The 21,889-nt window shown below is 47.3% G+C and overlaps 1 protein-coding gene across 1 annotated transcript in view; it reads left to right on the forward strand.

The window, feature by feature from the left end:
- LOC311124929 (mitogen-activated protein kinase kinase kinase 3-like) overlaps positions 1 to 21,673 on the forward strand; it is a gene marked incomplete at both ends in the record, with an annotated part of 108,108 nt that extends 86,435 nt beyond the window's left edge. The window contains 4 exons of the mRNA XM_084199025.1: positions 4,230 to 4,301; positions 14,955 to 15,122; positions 20,624 to 20,772; positions 21,542 to 21,673. Coding sequence (XP_084055151.1) covers positions 4,230 to 4,301; positions 14,955 to 15,122; positions 20,624 to 20,772; positions 21,542 to 21,673 — 521 coding nt within the window. The remainder of the gene's footprint in view (positions 1 to 4,229; positions 4,302 to 14,954; positions 15,123 to 20,623; positions 20,773 to 21,541) is intronic.
- Between the last annotated feature and the right edge of the window lie 216 nt (positions 21,674 to 21,889).

The raw sequence follows: 21,889 nt of genomic DNA on the forward strand, positions 1-21,889 counted from the left end.
TCTGTGTCTCTGCTCCCCCTGACTCTCTGTGTCTCAGCTCCCCCTGACTCTCTGTGTCTCTGCTCCCCCTGACTCTCTGTGTCTCAGCTCCCCCTGACTCTCTGTGTCTCTGCTCCCCCTGACTCTCTGCTCCCCCTGACTCTATGTGTCTCTGCTCCCCCTGACTCTCTGTGTCTCTGCTCCCCCTGACTCTCTGTGTCTCTGCTCCCCCTGACTCTCTGCTCCCCCTGACTCTCTGTGTCTCTGCTCCCCCTGACTCTCTGCTCCCCCTGACTCTCTGCTCCCCCTGACTCTCTGACTCTGCTCCCCCTGACTCTCTGACTCTCTGCTCCCCCTGACTCTGTGTCTCTGCTCCCCCTGGCTCTCGGCTCCCCCTGACTCTCTGTGTCTCTGCTCCCCCTGACTCTCTGTGTCTCTGCTCTCCCTGACTCTTTGTGTCTCTGCTCCCCCGGACTCTCTGTGTCTTTGCTCCCCCTGGCTCTTTGTGTCTCTGCTCCCCCTGACTCTCTGTCTCTGCTCCCCCTGGCTCTCTGTGTCTCTGCTCCCCCTGGCTCTCTGTGTCTCTGCTCCCCCTGACTCTCTGTGTCTCTGCTCCCCCTGACTCTCTGCTCCCCCTGACTCTCTGTGTCTCTGCCCCCCTGACTCTCTGCTCCCCCTGACTCTCTGTGTCTCTGCTCCCCCTGACTCTCTGCTCCCCCTGACTCTCTGCTCCCCCTGGCTCTCTGCTCCCCTTGGCTCTCTGCTCCCCCTGACTCTCTGTGTCTCTGCTCTCCCTGACTCTCTGCTCCCCCTGACTCTCTGCTCCCCCTGGCTCTCTGCTCCCCTTGGCTCTCTGCTCCCCCTGGCTCTCTGCTCCCCCTGACTCTCTGTGTCTCTGCTCTCCCTGACTCTCTGCTCCCCCTGACTATCTGCTCCCCCTGGCTCTCTGCTCCCCCTGGCTCTCTGCTCCCCCTGGCTCTCGGCTCCCCCTGACTCTCTGTGTCTCTGCTCCCCCTGACTCTCTGTGTCTCTGCTCTCCCTGACTCTTTGTGTCTCTGCTCCACCTGACTCTCTGTGTCTCTGCTCCCCCTGACTCTCTGACTCTCTGCTCTCTCTGATTCTCTGCTCCCCCTGACTCTCTGACTCTCTGCTCCCCCTGGCTCTCGGCTCCCCCTGACTCTCTGTGTCTCTGCTCCCCCTGACTCTCTGTGTCTCTGCTCTCCCTGACTCTTTGTGTCTCTGCTCCCCCTGACTCTCTGTGTCTCAGCTCCCCCTGACTCTCTGTGTCTCTGCTCCCCCTGACTCTCTGTGTCTCTGCTCCCCCTGACTCTCTGTGTCTCTGCTCCCCCTGACTCTCTGACTCTCTGCTCTCTCTGACTCACTGCTCCCCCTGACTCTCTGACTCTCTGCTCCCCCTGGCTCTCTGTGTCTCTGCTCCCCCTGACTCTCTGTGTCTCTGCTCCCCCGGACTCTCTGTGTCTTTGCTCCCCCTGGCTCTCTGTGTCTCTGCTCCCCCTGACTCTCTGTGTCTCTGCTCCCCCTGGCTCTCTGTGTCTCTGCTCCCCCTGACTCTCTGTGTCTCTGCTCCCCCTGACTCTCTGTGTCTCTGCTCCCCCTGACTCTCTGTGTCTCTGCTCCCCCTGACTCTCTGCTCCCCCTGACTCTCTGTGTCTCTGCCCCCCTGACTCTCTGCTCCCCCTGACTCTCTGTGTCTCTGCTCCCCCTGACTCTCTGCTCCCCCTGACTCTCTGCTCCCCCTGGCTCTCTGCTCCCCTTGGCTCTCTGCTCCCCCTGACTCTCTGTGTCTCTGCTCCCCCTGACTCTCTGCTCCCCCTGACTCTCTGCTCCCCCTGGCTCTCTGCTCCCCTTGGCTCTCTGCTCCCCTTGGCTCTCTGCTCCCCCTGACTCTCTGTGTCTCTGCTCTCCCTGACTCTCTGCTCCCCCTGACTCTCTGCTCCCCCTGGCTCTCTGCTCCCCCTGGCTCTCTACTCCCCCTGGCTCTCGGCTCCCCCTGACTCTCTGTGTCTCTGCTCCCCCTGACTCTCTGTGTCTCTGCTCCCCCTGACTCTCTGTGTCTCTGCTCTCCCTGACTCTTTGTGTCTCTGCTCCCCCTGACTCTCTGTGTCTCAGCTCCCCCTGACTCTCTGTGTCTCTGCTCCCCCTGACTCTCTGTGTCTCAGCTCCCCCTGACTCTCTGTGTCCCTGCTCCCCCTGACTCTCTGCTCCCCCTGACTCTCTGCTCCCCCTGACTCTATGTGTCTCTGCTCCCCCTGACTCTCTGTGTATCTGCTCCCCCTGACTCTCTGTGTCTCTGCTCCCCCTGGCTCTCTGCTCCCCCTGACTCTCTGTGTCTCTGCTCCCCCTGACTCTCTGCTCCCCCTGACTCTCTGTGTCTCTGCTCCCCCTGACTCTCTGCTCCCCCTGACTCTCTGCTCCCCCTGACTCTCTGACTCTCTGCTCCCCCTGGCTCTCTGTGTCTCTGCTCCCCCTGACTCTCTGTGTTTCTGCTCCCCCGGACTCTCTGTGTCTCATTGTTTCTGCTCCCCCTGACTCTCTGCTCCCCCTGACTATGTGTCTCTGCTCCCCCTGACTCTCTGACTCTCTGCTCCCCCTGGCTCTCTGTGTCTCTGCTCCCCCTGACTCTCTGTGTCTCTGCTCCCCCTGGCTCTCTGTGTCTCTGCTCCCCCTGACTCTCTGTGTCTCTGCTCCCCCTGACTCTCTGCTCCCCCTGACTCTCTGTGTCTCTGCCCCCCTGACTCTCTGCTCCCCCTGACTCTCTGTGTCTCTGCTCCCCCTGACTCTCTGCTCCCCTTGGCTCTCTGCTCCCCCTGACTCTCTGTGTCTCTGCTCTCCCTGACTCTCTGCTCCCCCTGACTCTCTGCTCCCCCTGGCTCTCTGCTCCCCCTGGCTCTCTGCTCCCCTTGGCTCTCTGCTCCCCCTGACTCTCTGTGTCTCTGCTCTCCCTGACTCTCTGCTCCCCCTGACTCTCTGCTCCCCCTGGCTCTCTGCTCCCCCTGGCTCTCGGCTCCCGCTGACTCTCTGTGTCTCTGCTCCCCCTGACTCTCTGTGTCTCTGCTCTCCCTGACTCTTTGTGTCTCTGCTCCCCCTGACTCTCTGTTTCTCAGCTCCCCCTGACTCTCTGTGTCTCTGCTCCCCCTGACTCTCTGTGTCTCTGCTCCCCCTGACTCTCTGTGTCTCTGCTCCCTCTGACTCTCTGCTCTCTCTGACTCTCTGCTCCCCCTGACTCTCTGCTCCCCCTGGCTCTCTGTGTCTCTGCTCCCCCTGACTCTCTGTGTCTCTGCTCCCCCGGACTCTCTGTGTCTTTGCTCCCCCTGGCTCTCTGTGTCTCTGCTCCCCCTGACTCTCTGTGTCTCTGCTCCCCCTGGCTCTCTGTGTCTCTGCTACCCCTGACTCTCTGTGTCTCTGCTCCCCCTGACTCTCTGTGTCTCTGCTCCCCCTGACTCTCTGCTCCCCCTGACTCTCTGTGTCTCTGCCCCCCTGACTCTCTGCTCCCCTTGACTCTCTGTGTCTCTGCTCCCCCTGACTCTCTGCTCCCCCTGACTCTCTGCTCCCCCTGGCTCTCTGCTCCCCTTGGATCTCTGCTCCCCCTGACTCTCTGTGTCTCTGCTCTCCCTGACTCTCTGCTCCCCCTGACTCTCTGCTCCCCCTGGCTCTCTGCTCCCCCTGGCTCTCTGCTCCCCTTGGCTCTCTGCTCCCCCTGACTCTCTGTGTCTCTGCTCTCCCTGACTCTCTGCTCCCCCTGACTCTCTGCTCCCCCTGGCTCTCTGCTCCCCCTGGCTCTCGGCTCCCCCTGACTCTCTGTGTCTCTGCTCCCCCTGACTCTCTGTGTCTCTGCTCTCCCTGACTCTTTGTGTCTCAGCTCCCCCTGACTCTCTGTGTCTCTGCTCCCCCTGACTCTCTGTGTCTCTGCTCCCCCTGACTCTCTGTGTCTCTGCTCCCCCTGACTCTCTGCTCCCCCTGACTCTCTGCTCCCCCTGACTCTATGTGTCTCTGCTCCCCCTGACTCTCTGTGTCTCTGCTCCCCCTGACTCTCTGTGTCTGCTCCCCCTGGCTCTCTGCTCCCCCTGACTCTCTGTGTCTCTGCTCCCCCTGACTCTCTGCTCCCCCTGACTCTCTGTGTCTCTGCTCCCCCTGACTCTCTGCTCCCCCTGACTCTCTGTGTCTCTGCTCCCCCTGACTCTCTGTGTCTCTACTCCCCCTGACTCTCTGTGTCTCTGCTCCCCCTGCAGGGCGCCACAGTAAAGGAGGAACTTTCCCTCGTCAGTTCCACTTGTCCAATGGCAGCAAAGACTACAGCGATGGTAAGAGGGCTTTCTCCTGAACAATGATGCACTATCATTATACAGTGATGGTAAGAGGGCTTTCTCCTGAACAATGATGCACTATCATTATACAGTGATGGTAAGAGGGCTTTCTCCTGAACAATGATGCACTATCATTATACAGTGATGGTAAGAGGGCTTTCTCCTGAACAATGTTTTGCTATCATTATACAGTGATGGTAAGAGGGCTTTCTCCTGAACAATGTTGCGCTATCATTATACAGTGATGGTAAGAGGGCTTTCTCCTGAACAATGTTGCGCTATCATTATACAGTGATGGTAAGAGGGCTTTCTCCTGAACAATGTTGCGCTATCATTATACAGTGATGGTAAGAGGGCTTTCTCTTGAACAATGTTGAGCTATCATTATACAGTGATGGTAAGAGGGCTTTCTCCTGAACAATGTTGCGCTATCATTATACAGTGATGGTAAGAGGGCTTTCTCCTGAACAATGTTGCGCTATCATTATACAGTGAAGGTAAGAGGGCTTTCTCCTGAACAATGATGCACTATCATTATACAGTGAAGGTAGGAGGTCTTTCTCTTGAACAATGATGCACTATCATTATACAGTGAAGGTAAGAGGGCTTTCTCCTGAACAATGATGCACTATCATTATACAGTGAAGGTAAGAGGGCTTTCTCCTGAACAATGATGCACTATCATTATACAGTGATGGTAAGAGGGCTTTCTCCTGAACAATGATGAGCTATCATTATACAGTGATGGTAAGAGGGCTTTCTCCTGAACAATGTTGCGCTATCATTATACAGTGATGGTAAGAGGGCTTTCTCCTGAACAATGATGCACTATCATTATACAGTGAAGGTAAGAGGGCTTTCTCCTGAACAATGTTGCTCTATCATTATACAGTGATGGTAAGAGGGCTTTCTCTTGAACAATGTTGAGCTATCATTATACAGTGATGGTAAGAGGGCTTTCTCCTGAACAATGTTGCGCTATCATTATACAGTGATGGTAAGAGGGCTTTCTCCTGAACAATGTTGCGCTATCATTATACAGTGAAGGTAAGAGGGCTTTCTCCTGAACAATGATGCACTATCATTATACAGTGATGGTAAGAGGGCTTTCTCCTGAACAATGATGAGCTATCATTATACAGTGATGGTAAGAGGGCTTTCTCCTGAACAATGTTGCGCTATCATTATACAGTGATGGTAAGAGGGCTTTCTCCTGAACAATGATGCACTGTCATTATACAGTGATGGTAAGAGGGCTTTCTATCACACTACTGATTAATCACTCATGTTGCCGTAACTCCACGAACAGTATACTTCAGCTGTACTTTGGTTACAGAGAGATGAACTTGGAGAAGAGTCCCCTAAGTAAGCTGGTCCTGGGGCTCTGTTCACAAACACAAACAGACCCCACAGAGCCCCAGGACAACAACAACAACAATAACAATTAGACCCAACCAAATCACGAGAAAACAAAAAGAGAATTACTTGACACATTGGAAAGAACAAACAAAAAAACAGAGCAAACTAGAATGCTATTTGGCCCTAAACAGAGAGTACACAGTGGCAGAATACCTGACCACTGTGACTGACCCAAACTTAAGGAAAGCTTTGACTATGTACAGACTCAGTGAGCATAGCCTTGCTATTGAGAAAGGCCGCCGTAGGCAGACCTGGTTCTCAAGAGAAGACAGGCTATGTGCACACTGCCCACAAAATGAGGTGGAAACTGAGCTGCACTTCCTAACCTGCCAAATGTATGACCATATTAGAGACACATATTTCCCTCAGATTACAGCGATCCACAAAGAATTCGAAAACAAACCCAATTTTGATCAACTCCCGTATCTACTGGGTGAAAAACCACAGTGTGCCATCACAGCTGCAGGATTTGTGACCTGTTGCCACAAGAAAAGGGCAACCAGTGAAGAACAAACACCATTGTAAATACAACCCATATTTATGTACTTTAACTATTTGCACATCATCACAACACTGTATATAGACATAATATGACATTTGAAATGTCTTTATTCTTTTGGAACTTCTGAGTGTAATGTTTACTGTTAATATTTATTGTTTATTTCACTTTTGTTTAATATCTACTTCACTTGCTTTTGCAATGTTAACATACGTTTCCCATGCCAATAAAGCCCTTAAATTGAAATTGAAATTGAGAGAGAACGGGAGGGGAGGTAGAGAACGGGAGGGGAGGTAGAGAGCGGGAGGGGAAGGAGAGAGTGGGAGAGGAGGGAGAGATCAGGAGGGGAGGGAGAGATCGGGAGGGGAGGGGAGGGAGAGAGCGGGAGGGGAAGGGGAGGGGAAGGAGAGAGCGGGAGGGGAGGGGAGGGAGAGAGCAGGAGGGGAGGGAGCGAGCGGGAGGGGAAGGAGAGAGCGGGAGGCAAGCGGGAGGGGAGGGGAGCTTTGGACAGCACTGTGTCTTTGGGGGAGGGGAGGGGAGGGGAGCCTTTGACAGCACTGTGTGTCTTTGGGGGAGGGGCGGGGAGGGGAGGGGAGCCTTGGACAGCACTGTGTGTCTTTGGGGGAGGGGCGGGGAGGGGTGAGAGCCTTGGTCAAGCACTGTGTGTCTTTGGGGGAGGGGAGGGGAGGGGAGAGAGCCTTGGACTGCACTGTGTGTCTTTGGGGGAGGGGCGGGGAGGGGAGGGGAGGGAAGCCTTGGACAGCACTGTGTCTTTGGGGGAGGGGCGGTAGATCAGCTTTAATGTTGCAGGTAGATTGTAGGTTCTATCAATGGAATTGTTCCCCCTTATTTTTTTATTTGTTGTATACTTTTCCCCCTCCCCTGATTGCGCTAACAGACAATAATACATGTACACACCTGTAGTTAAATAAGTATACGTACTGTATATTCCTAATATCTTCTTTCTTTAAGTGCTGGATTGACCCCACTGCGGCCAATCCACCATTCATTGTGATCTTAACTCCAACCCTCCAATGTCCACAGATTAACCCATCTTCCATTTAGCTGTTTCCTTTTTCATCGCTACGAGGGTCCTGAACATCCCTAATTGTAACATGTCTACCGATATTGCTCTAAAAATGAATACTTTACCCAAGAGTGTAATGATATTTTCCATTGACTGCTCGTGGTTTTTCAGATCCCCTAATGATACAAAAGTTAGCAGGTTTATCTGAACCCATTCCTGGACCTGACTCCAGAAGCAAGCCACTGACGGACAGAACCAGAAAATATGTTCTATTGATTCTGTTTCCTCGTGGCAGAGTCTGCACAAGGCTGACTGTTCATTGCCCCATTTATTGATCATTCTTTTTGTAGCAAGTATTTTATATATTGGCTTAAATTTAAACGGACAGATTGATGTGTCAATTGTTGTTTTATACAGTATATCAGTTCATAACCCCGATGCCTTGGTTTTGGGACATCAAAAACCTGTTCCCAACTTGCTTGAATTCTATACGGTATTGCTGTCAAACCTTTTGACTTTTAGTGAAACTGATACATTTTTCAATTCATACTGATTTTGAATGGGTGGCAGACAGACTAATTCTTTAATTTCTTCTTGAAGTAATTGTCTCTACCAATTTTGTGGATGAGTTGGTTATAATGTTGTATTGAGCATACACCTCCATACACTGTCATTAGTTGCTTGTGTGACATCATTTTACTGTTGTCCTTTTCATGTGTTATACCCATCCTGTACTTTTTCTGACTGTTTCTTCTCTATCAGTAGATTGGAGTTTAGCCATATTATTTGCTATAATATTTGATCTGGAGGATGAAATTGAAATTGTAGCCATCTCTGTATGGCTTCATTTAAAAAGGAGGATACTTTAAACAGGGATCCATTGTCAATCCACCCAAAATGTAAAGTTCTAATCTGCAAAAAGGCAAATAGCCCACTCCTAAACATAGGATGGGACTCTCTCAGTAGCTTGCTAGAAAACCAATTTGGATTTAGATACAATGGAGGCTTTAAGAGAGAGGTTTAATGCCTTAATATTTAATAGTTTTAACCCTCTAAACGCATGATCGTTATCTAAATATGCTCGTTTAACTTTTTCTAGTTTGCCATTCCAAATAAAGTTACATATTTTTTTCTCGCATGATTTTACAAAGGATTCTCCTGGAGTCGGTAGATTCATGAATAAATATGTAAACTGATATCACTCGAGAATTAATCAGGGTAATATTCCCGTAAATTGATAGGTGCTTCCCTCTCGACGGTAAAAAAAAGTATATATATTTTGCTACATTTTCGATCAAAGTTAATAGTTGCAAGATCGCTCAACTTTTCCGGCATGATGCACACCAAGCACATCATCTTCATCATCCGCCGTTTAATCAGGAGACCAAATGGCAATTTAAAGTTTTTATATTTTAGAGACCCAAACCATAATATAGTAGTAGACTTATCATAGTTGGGTTTTATTCCAGAGAAACTGGAGAAATTATCCAGGTCCTCAGTGAGGCCCTTCAAGGTTGAAGATTGAGGACTCGAGAGAGAACTTGAATCATCGACGTACATTGACACTTTTGTCTCTGATCCCTTAATTTCTTGCCTCATTAGATCTGATCATTAGATCTGATCATTAGATCTGATCATTAGATCTGATTTTTAAAGTTAACAATTCAATGGCCCTAATAAATAGGTATGGTGACAGAGGGCAACCTTGATTTACGCCTCTTGACAATTCAAAGTTCTCAGAAGTAACCGTTGTTCATTATTTTACACAAAGGATTCTTGCAAATGACTTTTACCCATCTTATGAGAGATTCTCCAGAGTTGAAGAAATCCATACAGTTTCAAATGCTTTCTCAAAATCTGCTGTAAAGATTATACCTGATTTCTCATAGTTTTCCATTATTTGTAATAGTCTAATGTTGTCTCCAATATACACTATATATACCAAAGGTATGTGGACACCCCGTTAAATTAGTGGATTTGGCTAATTTAACCACACTCGTTGCTGATAGGTTTATAAAATCGAGCACACATCCATGCAATCTCAGTAGACAAACATTGGCAGTAGAATGGCCTTACTGAAAAGCTCAGTGACTTTCAACGTGGCACCGTCATAGGATGCTACCTTTCCAACAAGTCAGTTCATCAAATTTCTGCCCTGCTAGAGCTGACCCGGTCAACTGTAAGTGCTGTTATTGTAAAGCGGTAACGTCTAGGAGCAACAATGGCTCAGCCGCGAAGTGGTAGGCCACACAAGCTCACAGGACGGGACCGCTGAGTTCTGAAGAGCGTAACGCGTAAAAATTGTCTGTCCTCGGTTGCAACACTCACTACCGAGATCCAAACTGCCTCTGGAAGCAACCTCAGCACAATAACTGTTCGTCGGGAGCTTCATGAAATGGGTTTCCATGGCTGAGCAGGTGTGAAGGACATGACTGGCCTGCACAGAGCCCTGACCTCAACCCCATTGAACACCTTTGGGATGAATTGGAACGCCAACTGCGAGCCAGCCCTAATCGCCCAACATCAGCGCCCGACCTCACTAATGCTCTTGTGGCTGAATGGAAGCCAGTCCCCGCAGCAATGTTCCAACATCTAGTGGAAAGCCTTCCCAGAAGAGTGGAGGCTGTTATAGCAGCAAAGGGGGGACCACCTCCATATTAATGGCCATGATTTTGGAATGAGATGTTCGACGAGCAGGTGTCCACATACTGTTGGTCATGTAGTGTATATTCCTTTTAAGAATCCTGTCTGATCCCATAGGAGCTTTTTTTTTTCTATGAGCAATACATTTTGCCAATATTTTTCCATCACAACATTGAAGGGTGAGGGGCCTCCATTTTTTAAATCACTGGATCTTTGTATTGCCCCCCTGGCTCCTGCTTCACTAGGAGAGAGATTAATCCCTCTACTTGTGTGGCCGACAGTTTGCCAATTTATATATGAGTAATTAAAACATGATAGGAATGGATATTTCAGTAACATAACAAGTTGGATATATCTCTTATTGGAATGCCATTGAGACCAGGGGTTTTCCCCATCCGAAAAGAATCAATTGCCAACCATAGTTTGTAATGAGTATTTGTATTTTGTATTTATTATGGATCCCCATTAGTTCCTGCCAAGGCAGCAGCTACTCTTCCTGGGGTTTATTATGGATCCCCATTAGTTCCTGCCAAGGCAGCAGCTACTCTTCCTGGGGTTTATTATGGATCCCCATTAGTTCCTGCCAAGGCAGCAGCTACTCTTCCTGGGGTTTATTATGGATCTCCATTAGTTCCTGCCAAGGTAGCAGCTACTCTTCCTGGGGTTTATTATGGATCCCCATTAGTTCCTGCCAAGGCAGCAGCTACTCTTCCTGGGGTTTATTGTGGATCCCCATTAGTTCCTGCCAAGGCAGCAGCTACTCTTCCTGGGGTTTAGTATGGATCCCCATTAGTTCCTGCCAAGGCAGCAGCTACTCTTCCTGGGGCTTATTATGGATCCCCATTAGTTCCTGCCAAGGCAGCAGCTACTCTTCCTGGGGTTTATTATGGATCCCCATTAGTTCCTGCCAAGGCAGCAGCTACTCTTCCTGGGGCTTATTATGGATCCCCATTAGTTCCTGCCAAGGCAGCAGCTACTCTTCCTGGGGTTTATTATGGATCCCCATTAGTTCCTGCCAAGGCAGCAGCTACTCTTCCTGGGGTTTATTATGGATCCCCATTAGTTCCTGCCAAGGCAACAGCTACTCTTCCTGGGGTCCAGCAACATTAAGGCATTTATATACAATTTAAAATATTACATGACATTACATTTCATAACACTTTACCCAATACATTTAGTGTGTTCCCTCAGGCCACTACTCCACTATCTCATATTTCTTATAATGTGTATGTACCTGTGTGTGTGTCTCTTCACAGTCCCCGCTGTTCCATAAGGTGTATTTTTATCAGTTTTTTAAATCTAATTTTACTGCTTGCATCAGTTACCTGATGTGGAATAGAGTTCCATGTAGTCATGGCTCTATGTAGTACTGTGCGCCTCCCATAGTCTGCTGTTCTGGACTTGGGGACTGTGAAGAGACCTCTGGTGGCATGTCTTGTGGGGTATGCATGGGTGTCTGAGCTGTGTGCTAGTCGTTCAAACAGACAGCTCAGTGCATTCAACATGTCAATACTTCTCACAAATACAAGTAGTGATGAAGTCAATCTCTCCTCCACTTTGAGCCAGGAGAGATTGACATGCATATTATTATTGTTAGTTCTCTGTGTACATCCAAGGGCCAGCCGTGCTGCCCTGTTCTGAGCCAATTGCAATTGTCCTAAGTCCCTCTTTGTGGCACCTGACCACACGAGTAAACAGTAGTCTAGGTGCGACAAACTAGGGCCTGTAGGACCTGCCTTGTTGATAGTGTTGTTAAGAAGGCAGAGCAGAGCTTTATTATGGACAGACTTCTCACCATCTTAGCTACTGTTGTATCAACATGTTTTGACCATGACAGTTTACAATCCAGGGTTACTCCAAGCAGTTTAGTCTCCTCAACTTTCTCAATTTCCACATTATTCATTATGAGATCTAGTTGAGGTTTAGGATTTAGTGAATTATTTGTTTCAAATACAATGCTTTTAGTTTTTGAAATATTTAGGACTAACTTATTCCTTGCCACCCATTCTGAAACTAACTGCAGTTCTTTAAGTGTTGCAGTCATTTCAGTCGCTGTAGTAGCTGACGTGTATAGTGTTGAGTCATCTGCATACATAGACACACTGGCTTTACTCAAAGCCAGTGGCATGTCATTAGTAAAGATTGAAAAAGGTAAGGGGCCTGGACAGCTGCCCTGGGGAATTCCTGTTTCTACCTGGATTGTGTTGGAGGCTTCCATTAAAGAACACCCTCTGTGTTCTGTTAGACAGGTAACTCTTTATCCACAATATAGCAGGTGGTGTAAAGCCATAACACATACGTTTTTCCAGCAGCAGACTAGGATCGATAATGTCAAAAGCCGCACTGAAGTCTAACAAAACAGCCCCCACAATCTTTTTATCATCAATTTCTCTCAGCCAATCATCAGTCATTTGTGTAAGTGCTGTGCTTGTTGAATGTCCTTCTCTATAAGCATGCTGAAAGTCTGTCAATTTGTTTACAGTAAAATATCATTGTATCTGGTCAAACACAATATTTTCCAAAAGTTTACTAAGGGTTGTGAACAGGCTGATTGGTCGGCTATTTGAGCCAGTAAAGGGGGCTTTACTATTCTTAGGTAGGATAATGACTTTAGCTTCCCTCCAGGCCTGAGCGCACAAACTTTCTAGTAGGCTTAAATTGAAGATGTGCAAATAGGAGTGGCAATATCGTCCGCTATTATCCTCAGTAATTTTCCATCCAAGTTGTCAGACCCCGGTGGCTTGTGATTGTTGATCGACAATAATATTTTTTTCACCTCTTCCACACTCACTTTACGGAATTCAAAATTACAATGCTTCTCTTTCATAATTTGGTCAGATATACTTGGATGTGTAGTGACAGTGTTTGTTGCTGGCATGTCATGCCTAAGTTTGCTCATCTTGCCAATGAAAAAATCATTAAAGTAGTTGGCAATATCAGTGGGTTTTGTGATGAATGAGCCATCTAATTCAATGAATGATGGAGCTGAGTTTGCCTTTTTGCCCAAAATGTCATTTAAGGTGCTCCAAAGCTTTTTACTATCATTCTTTATGTCATTTATCTTTGTTTCATAGTGGAGTTTATTTTCTTTTTATTCAGTTTAGTCACATGATTTCTCAGTTTGCCATACATTTGCCAATCAGTTTTGCAGCCAGACCTATTTGCCATTCCTTTTGCCTCATCCCTCTCAACCATACAATGTTTCAATTCCTCATCAATCCACGGCGATTCACGTTTTTACAGTCATTTGCTTAATTGGTGCATGCTTATTAGGAACTGGAATAAGCAATTTCATAAATGTGTCAAGTGCAACATCTGGTTGCTCCTCATTACACACCACGGACCAACATATATTATTTACATCAACAACATAGGAATCACTATAAAACGTATTGTATGACCTCTTATACACTATATTAGGCCCAGCCTTTGGAACTTTGGTTTTCCTAGATATGGCTACTATATTGTGATCACTACATCCAATGGATTCGGATTCTGCTTTCAAACAAATTCCTGCAGCGTTAGTAAAGATGTGATCAATACATGTTGATGATTTCATTCATGTTCTGTTTGTAACTACCCTGGTAGGTTGATTGATAACCTGAACCAGGTTGCAGGCACTAGTTACAGGTTAAAGCTTTCTCTTGAGAGGGCAGCCTGATGAAAGCCAGTCAATATTTAAATCACCCAGAAAATATACCTCTCTTGATATCACATACATTATCAATCATTTCACACATGTTATCCAGATACTGACTGTTAGCACTTGGTGGTCTATAGCAGCTTCCCACCAGAATGGGCTTTAGGTGAGGCAGATGAACCTGTAGCCATATTACTTCAACAGTATTTAACATGAGATCCTCTCTAAGCTTTACAGGAATGTGGTTCTGAATATAAACAGCCACACCTCCACCTTTGGCATTTCTGTATTTTATGTAGATCTTAAAACCATGTATTGCTACCATTGTATCATCAAAGGTATTATCTAAGTGAGTTTCAGAGATTGTCAGAATATGAATGTCATCTGTTACTAGCAAATTATTGATTTCATGAACCTTGTTTCTTAAGCTGCATATGTTAACATGGGCTATTTTTAGCACTTTTCTGCGATGCTTGATTGTTTTCATTGCTTTACTGGGAAGATTATCAGAAGTAGACATGCTCATGTTTTTTTATGTTTGTGTAGACTGAGCAGCACTCTGGTTCATAGGCACGTGCTTCCTACTACAGCACACTGCCTCAGTGTTAACAGTATAACTCTGGTTCATAGGCACATGATTACTGCATACAATAGCTATAGGATCAGCAGAGGCATTCAGGGCAGTTAGAGGGACATAAATTAGGTTACTTATATTGTGTCTTCCAACGCCCCTGGGATAATGTACATTTGCTGAAGCATTATGACAACTCAGCGACACAATGGTAGGGATTAACTGAGCTGGGCTTGGGTCATTGATAAGTCATTGTCTCAACGCAGCCTTATAATCCTGTGAAAGGATCCAGGAACCCAAATGATTTGGGTGGACCCTATCCTCCTTATGAAACAAGCTTTGTTTCCAGAAGGTATCAAAATGGTCAATAAATGTTACATCCACAGAGCTGCAATAAATGTTACATCCACAGAGCTGCAATAGTCTCATAGCCAGTTATGGAGGGCTAAAAGTCTGCTGAAACGTTCAATGCCACAAATTAGGGAGTGCCAGATATTATGGGGTGTTTGTTGGTGTCAAGCAGACTTCAGCTGTTCTGAGCTGCCCTTCATAATGTCATAATGAATCCCACATTAACTATGATAGACTCAATTTCCTGATGCAGGTTTATAATGTTTGGGAGCAGATTATTGATGTCCTGTACTCGTGTTCCTGGGTAGCACAACGTTTTTGTTCCAGGGACTAAGACATTTCTCACCATTGAACTGCCCAATACAACGGGATGGAGAAATCACACAATTAGTTGAACCTTTCACGGGCACAGGAGTAGCAGGATAGCATACGCCCGCTATATGTCCAGGCCTCCCACTGGTCCATAAAAATTAACGTGTGTTTTGTGTGTGTGTCCCCAGGTCGGAGGACGTTCCCTCGGAGCTTCATGCCTCAGGAGAACCTGTTTCAGCTGGTTCCGTCTAGTCAGACCAGGAGTTACAACGGAGACAGCACTCTGAAGTACAGCGACCTCCGATCACTGGGACGAGTCACAGAGAACAGCTGCCCCCGCTGGGAAGCACCCAAATGTGAGTTACAGCCCAATATAGAGCCTCTAACGACCCCCTAGTTACAGTGAGACTGACCCCAGTAGATCCCCAGATAAATCCCCTTGGATTAATAAAAAATGGTATGGTTGAGAGGGATGAGGCGAAAGGAATGGCAAATAAGTCTGGCTGCACAACCGATTGGCAAACATATTGCACGTTGAGAAATCATGTGACTAAACTGAATATAAAGAAGAAGTAACTACACTATGAAACAAAGATAAATGACATAAAGAATGATAGTAAAAAGCTTTGGAGCACCTTAAATGAAATTTTTGGGAAAAAGGCAAACTCAGCTCCATCATTCATTGAATCAGATGGCTCATTCATCACAAAACCAACTGATATTGCAAAGTACTTTAATGATTTTTTCATTGGCAAGATTAGCAAACTTAGGCATGACATGCCAGCAACAAACGCTGACACTACACATCCAGGTATATCTGTCCAAATTATGAAAGAGAAGCATTGTAATTTTGAATTCCGTAAAGTGAGTGTGGAAGAGGTGAAAAAATGATTGTTGTCTATCAACAATGACAAGCCACTGGGGTCTGACAACTTGGATGGAAAATTACTGAGGATAATAGCGGACGACATATCTAGTAACCCTGGATTGTAAACTGTCATGGTCAAAACATGTTGATACAACAGTAGCTAAGATGGGGAGAAGTCTGTCTATAATAAAGCGCTGCTCTGCATTCCTAACAGCACTATCAACAAGGCAGGTCCTACAGGCCCTAGTTTTGTTGCACCTGGACTACTGTTCAGTCATGTAGTCAGGTGCCACAAAGACAATTGGCTCAGAACAGAGCAGCACGGCTGGCCCTTAAATTTACACAGAGCTAACATGAATAATATTCATGTAAATCTCTCATGGCTCAAAGTGGAGGAGAGATTCACTTCATCACTACTTGTATTTGTGAGAGGTATTGACATGTTGAATGCACCGAGCTGTCTGTTTGAACGACTGACACACAGCTCCGACACCCATGCATACCCCACAAGACATGCCACCAGAGGTCTCTTCACAGTCCCCAAGTCCAGAACAGACTATGGGAGGCGCACAGTACTACATAGAGCCATGACTACATGGAACTCTATTCCACATCAAGTAACTGATGCAAGCAGTAAAATTAGATTTTAAAAATACACCTTGTGGAACAGCGGGGACTGTGAAGAGACACACACACAGGTACAGACACACGCATACGCACACATTGTGATATTGGATTTCAGCAACTCGCTGTTGGCTGGGCTCCCTGCTTGTGCCATTAAACCCCTACAACTTATCCAGAATTGCGCAGCCCGTCTGGTGTTCGACCTTCCCAAGTTCTCTCACGTCACCCCGCTCCTCCGAACACTCCACTGGCTTCCAGTTGAAGCTCGCATCTGCTACAAGACACTGGTGCTTGCCTACGGAGCTGTGAGGGGACCTCCGTACCTTCAAGCTCTGATCAGTGCCTACACCCAAACGAGGGCATTGCGTTCATCCACCTCTGGCCTGCTGGCCCCACTACCTCTGCGGAAGCACAGTTCCCGCTCAGCCCAGTCAAAACTGTTCGCTGCTCTGGCACCCCAATGGTGGAACAAGCTCCCTCACGACGCCAGGACAGCGGAGTCACTCACCACCTTCCGGAGACATTTGAAACCCCACCTCTTTAAGGAATACCTGGGATAGGATAAAGTAATCCTTCTACCCCCCCTTACCCCACCCCAATTTTTTTTTTTTTAAATATTGTAAAGTGGTTATCCCACTGGCTATCATAAGGTGAATGCACCAATTTGTAAGTCGTTCTGGATAAGAGCGTCTGCTAAATGACTAAAATGTAAATGTTGTATGGTGGTAGTATACATTTTGTATTGTAGATATGTAGTGGTGTAATAATGTTGTATGATTTACAGTATTATCTTTTGTTTTAGATGTAATGTAAGTGCCTTAATGTGTTTGGACCCCAGGAAGAGTAGCTGCTGCCTCGGCAGGAACTAATGGGGATCCATAATAAACCCCAGGAAGAGTAGCTGCTGCCTTGGCAGGAACTAACGGGGATCCATAATAAACCCCAGGAAGAGTAGCTGCTGCCTTGGCAGGAACTAATGGGGATCCATAATAAACCCCAGGAAGAGTAGCTGCTGCCTTGGCAGGAACTAATGGGGATCCATAATAAACCCCAGGAAGAGTAGCTGCTGCCTTGGCAGGAACTAATGGGGATCCATAATAAACCCCAGGAAGAGTAGCTGCTGCCTTGGCAGGAACTAATGGGGATCCATAATAAACCCCAGGAAGAGTAGCTGCTGCCTTGGCAGGAACTAATGGGGATCCATAATAAATACAAATCAGAGTCCATCTATACTGCCCCCTACTGTTGGGAAGCTTAGTTGCCGTGTCATCAGGACCAGGGTGACCGGTAGTTGTGCTCCCTGTCTGTGCTCCTCCGTCCAGACCACACAGTGTGACAGTCAGTCAGTCTCTTTACTCTGGCATCAGCTGGTAGATTGAGTTAGGATTAGGGTTTCAAAGGGAGGGTATATTACTGGAAACTTTCTAAATTGACCAGTAAACTACCAGAATTGTGGTATCTTTTAAGTATTTTATGTAGTCTGTCACAAGACATATAGTGGCCCTTTTTGGGTACTTCGGATTATCACAGGTGTCTGTAATTATCTCTGTCCCTCTGTGTGGCCTCATCACGTAAAATATATGAAATAATATGATTTTCAAATAAGAAATTGAATGACAAAGCTGTAAAACATGATCCTAAATATAAACCATCAGCTTAGTGAATATGATGTTTAATATGAAATGTCCTGTTAGTTTACACACTTCTATTTATTTTACTATGTCAATATGTAGTTGTTGTCAATGTGTTGGCGTCAAACTGATGGCAATGGGTTAGGGTTAGGGTAGTGAAAACTCAATAGTTGGAAGAGTTGCAGAGCTAATTGCAAATAATGCCATTGTTGATTAGATGCTTTTTTCATTAATTAGACTATTTTCTCTTGAACCACATGGTGTATCAGCTAGAAACTCAGAATGGACACAGGTATGCATTTTTTATATTATATATGAATAAAAAAATGTATTAGTATAAATTACTAAAGTTACACTAGATTGCCATATATTTTCTATTCATTACCAAAATGACTGAAGATTCCGGTAACTGGTAAATTACCAGTAGCTTTGCAACCCCAGGATGATGGTTCTCTGACAAATGACTGATGGTTCTCTGAGAGATGACTGATGGTTCTCTGACAGATGACTGTTGGTTCTCTGACAGATGACTGTTGGTTCTCTGACAGATGACTGTTGGTTCTCTGACAGATGACTGATGGTTCTCTGACAGATGACTGTTGGCTCTCTGACAGATGACTGTTGTCTCTCTGACAGATGACTGTTGTCTCTCTGACAGATGACTGTTGGCTCTCTGACAGATGACTGTTGTCTCTCTGACAGATGACTGTCGGTTCTCTGACAGATGACTGATGGTTCTCTGACAGATGACAGATGGTTCTCTGACAGATGACTGATGGTTCTCTGACAGATGACTGATGGTTCTCTGACAGATGACTGTTGGTTCTCTGACAGATGACTGTTGGTTCTCTGACAGATGACTAAGAGACGATAAATCTAAAAAGTATTAAAAACATATTTGATTTGGGAGATTCTCAGAGTCCGAGCATCTCTGGGGGTTTATCTAAGTTATGCAGTTATAGTGGACTGGGTTACTGACATACAGTCAGTCTGGGTTCAGTTATAGTGGACTGGGTTACTGACATACAGTCAGTCTGGGTTCAGTTATAGTGGACTGGGTTACTGACATACAGTCAGTCTGGGTTCAGTTATAGTGGACTGGGTTACTGACATACAGTCAGTCTGGGTTCAGTTATAGTGGACTGGGTTACTGACATACAGTCAGTCTGGGTTCAGTTATAGTGTACTGGGTTACTGACATACAGTCAGTCTGGGTTCAGTTATAGTGGACTGGGTTACTGACATACAGTCAGTCTGGGTTCAGTTATAGTGGACTGGGTTACTGACATACAGTCAGTCTGGGTTCAGTTATAGTGGACTGGGTTACTGACATACAGTCAGTCTGGGTTCAGTTATAGTGGACTGGGTTACTGACATACAGTCAGTCTGGGTTCAGTTATAGTGGACTGGGTTACTGACATACAGTCAGTCTGGGTTCAGTTATAGTGGACTGGGTTACTGACATACAGTCAGTCTGGGTTCAGTTATAGTGGACTGGGTTACTGACATACAGTCAGTCTGGGTTCAGTTATAGTGGACTGGGTTACTGACATACAGTCAGTCTGGGTTCAGTTATAGCGGACTGGGTTACTGACATACAGTCAGTCTGGGTTCAGTTATAGCGGACTGGGTTACTGACATACAGTCAGTCTGGGTTCAGTTATAGTGGACTGGGTTACTGACATACAGTCAGTCTGGAGTTGGGCTGTGGGGGGTACTGGAGTTGGGCTGTTGGGGGTACTGGAGTTGGGCTGTTGGGGGTACTGGAATTGGGCTGTTGAGGGTACTGGAGGACTGGAGTTGGGCTGTTGAGGGTACTGGAGGACTGGAGTTGGGCTGTTGAGGGTACTGGAGGACTGGAGTTGGGCTGTTGGGGGTACTGGAGGACTGGAGTTGGGCTGTTGGGGGTACTGGAGGACTGGAGTTGGGAAACACTGATTTAGGCCATGATGAGCTAAGATTGTTAGCTAGCTAGCTATCTCAATTGGAACATGTTTGACTAAAACCAGTGCAGAAAGCATTTTCCTACATTAACATTTTCAGTCATCAGCGCATGCCATTTGCAGTTTAAATATATAGCCAATACATTGTGTATTGAATAACTGTGTAATTTGCATTATGGTTTCATTAAGAAAAAAAAAATGGTGGGACTCCCGAGTGGTGCAGTGGTCTAAGGCACTGCAGTGTTTGAGGCGTCACTACAGATCCCGGTTCGATCCCGGGCTGTGTCGCAGCCGGCCGCAACCGGGAGATCCATGAGGCGACGCCCAATTGGCCCAGCGTCGTCCTGGTTAGGGGAGGGCTTGTCCCATCGCGCTCTAGCGACTCATGCACGCTGACACGCTCGCCAGTTATACAGTGTTTCCTCCGACACATTGGTGCGGCTGGCTTCCGGGTTAAGCGAGCAGTGTGTCAAGAAGCAGTGCGGTTTGGCAGGGTCGTGTTTCTGTGGACGCATGGCTCTCGACCTTCGCCTCTCCCGAGTCCGTAACTACCAATTGGATATCACGAAATTGGGGAGAAAATAATGTTAATTTATATATTTAGTTTAAAAAATCATCATTTAGAGTATCTGTTAGTCATTTGGAGCTTTGATTTAATTTGTGAAGGAAATGTATGTTTTTCATATCGGCAGATATATCGGTAATCGTTATTCGACCCCAGAATCTGATATCGGTTGGGCTGTAGCGTGTAGCGTGTATTCTCCTAGTTTATGACGTGTTCTGTCTCGTAGCTCCGCGGGCGCCGGTGAACTGGCGTCAGGGGAAGCTGCTGGGGCGCGGGGCGTTTGGGGAGGTCTACCTCTGTTACGACGCTGACACCGGACGGGAGCTGGCCGCCAAACAGGTGCCCTTTGACCCCGACTGTCAGGAAACCAGCAAGGTGAGTGGGAGGGATCAGATTTACCTGTCAGAACACAGAGACGCCTGAGAACACAGATTTACCGCGCTCTCTCTCTCTCTCTCCCCCCCTTCTCTCTCTCTCTCCCCCCTCTTTCTCCCCCCTCTCTCTCCCCCCCTTCTCTCTCTCTCTCCCCCCTCTTTCTCCCCCCTCTCTCTCTCCCCCTTCTCTCTCTCTCTCCCCCTCTTGCTCCCTCTCTCTCTCGCTCCCCCTCTTTCACTCTCCCCCTCTCTCCCCTTCTCTCTCCTCCTTCTCTCTTTCTCCCCCCTCTCTCCCCCCTTCTGTCTCGCGCCCCTCTTTCTCTCTCCCCCTTCTCTCTCTCTCTCCTCCTCTCGCTCCCCCTCTCTTGCTCCCCCTCTTTCACTCTCCCCCTTCTCTCTCTCCCCCTTCTCTCTCCTCCTCTTTCTCTCTCTCCCCTCTCTTTCTCCCCCCCTCTCTGTCCATCTTGATCTCCCCCCTCTCTCTCCCCTCTCTTTCTCCCCCCCTCTCTCTCCCCTCTCTTTCTCCCCCCCTCTCTGTCCGTCTTGATCTCCCCCCTCTCTCTCCCCTCTCTTTCTCCCCCCCTCTCTGTCCGTCTTGATCTCCCCCCTCTCTCTCCCCTCTCTTTCTCCCCCCCTCTCTGTCCGTCTTGATCTCCCCCCTCTCTCTCCCCTCTCTTTCTCCCCCCCTCTCTGTCCATCTTGATCTCCCCCCTCTCTCTCCCCTCTCTTTCTCCCCCCCCTCTCTGTCCATCTTGATCTCCCCCCTCTAGGAGGTTAATGCTCTAGAGTGTGAGGTCCAGTTGTTGAAGAACCTGCATCATGAGCGGATCGTTCAGTACTACGGCTCTACGAGGGACCTGGAGCAGAGGAAACTCACCATCTTTGTGGAGTTCATGCCTGGGGTGGGTAGGTGTGTGTGTGTGTCTGTTAAATGTGGACCGTTGATGTGGTGCGTAATCTTAGCATTGGTTATCAAAAGGCATCATGATGAAGATCAGCGGACTTTAAATCAGACTGGTTTACCATCTGAACATTGACTAGAATATAAGCAGATGGGGCCTTTCAGGCCAGCATCAGAGACAGACAGCCTTTCCTTCAGGCCAGCATCAGAGACAGAC

The sequence above is a fragment of the Coregonus lavaretus genome (assembly GCF_964263955.1).
Source record: "Coregonus lavaretus genome assembly, contig: HAP1_SCAFFOLD_1409, whole genome shotgun sequence".
Lineage (NCBI taxonomy): Eukaryota > Metazoa > Chordata > Actinopteri > Salmoniformes > Salmonidae > Coregonus > Coregonus lavaretus.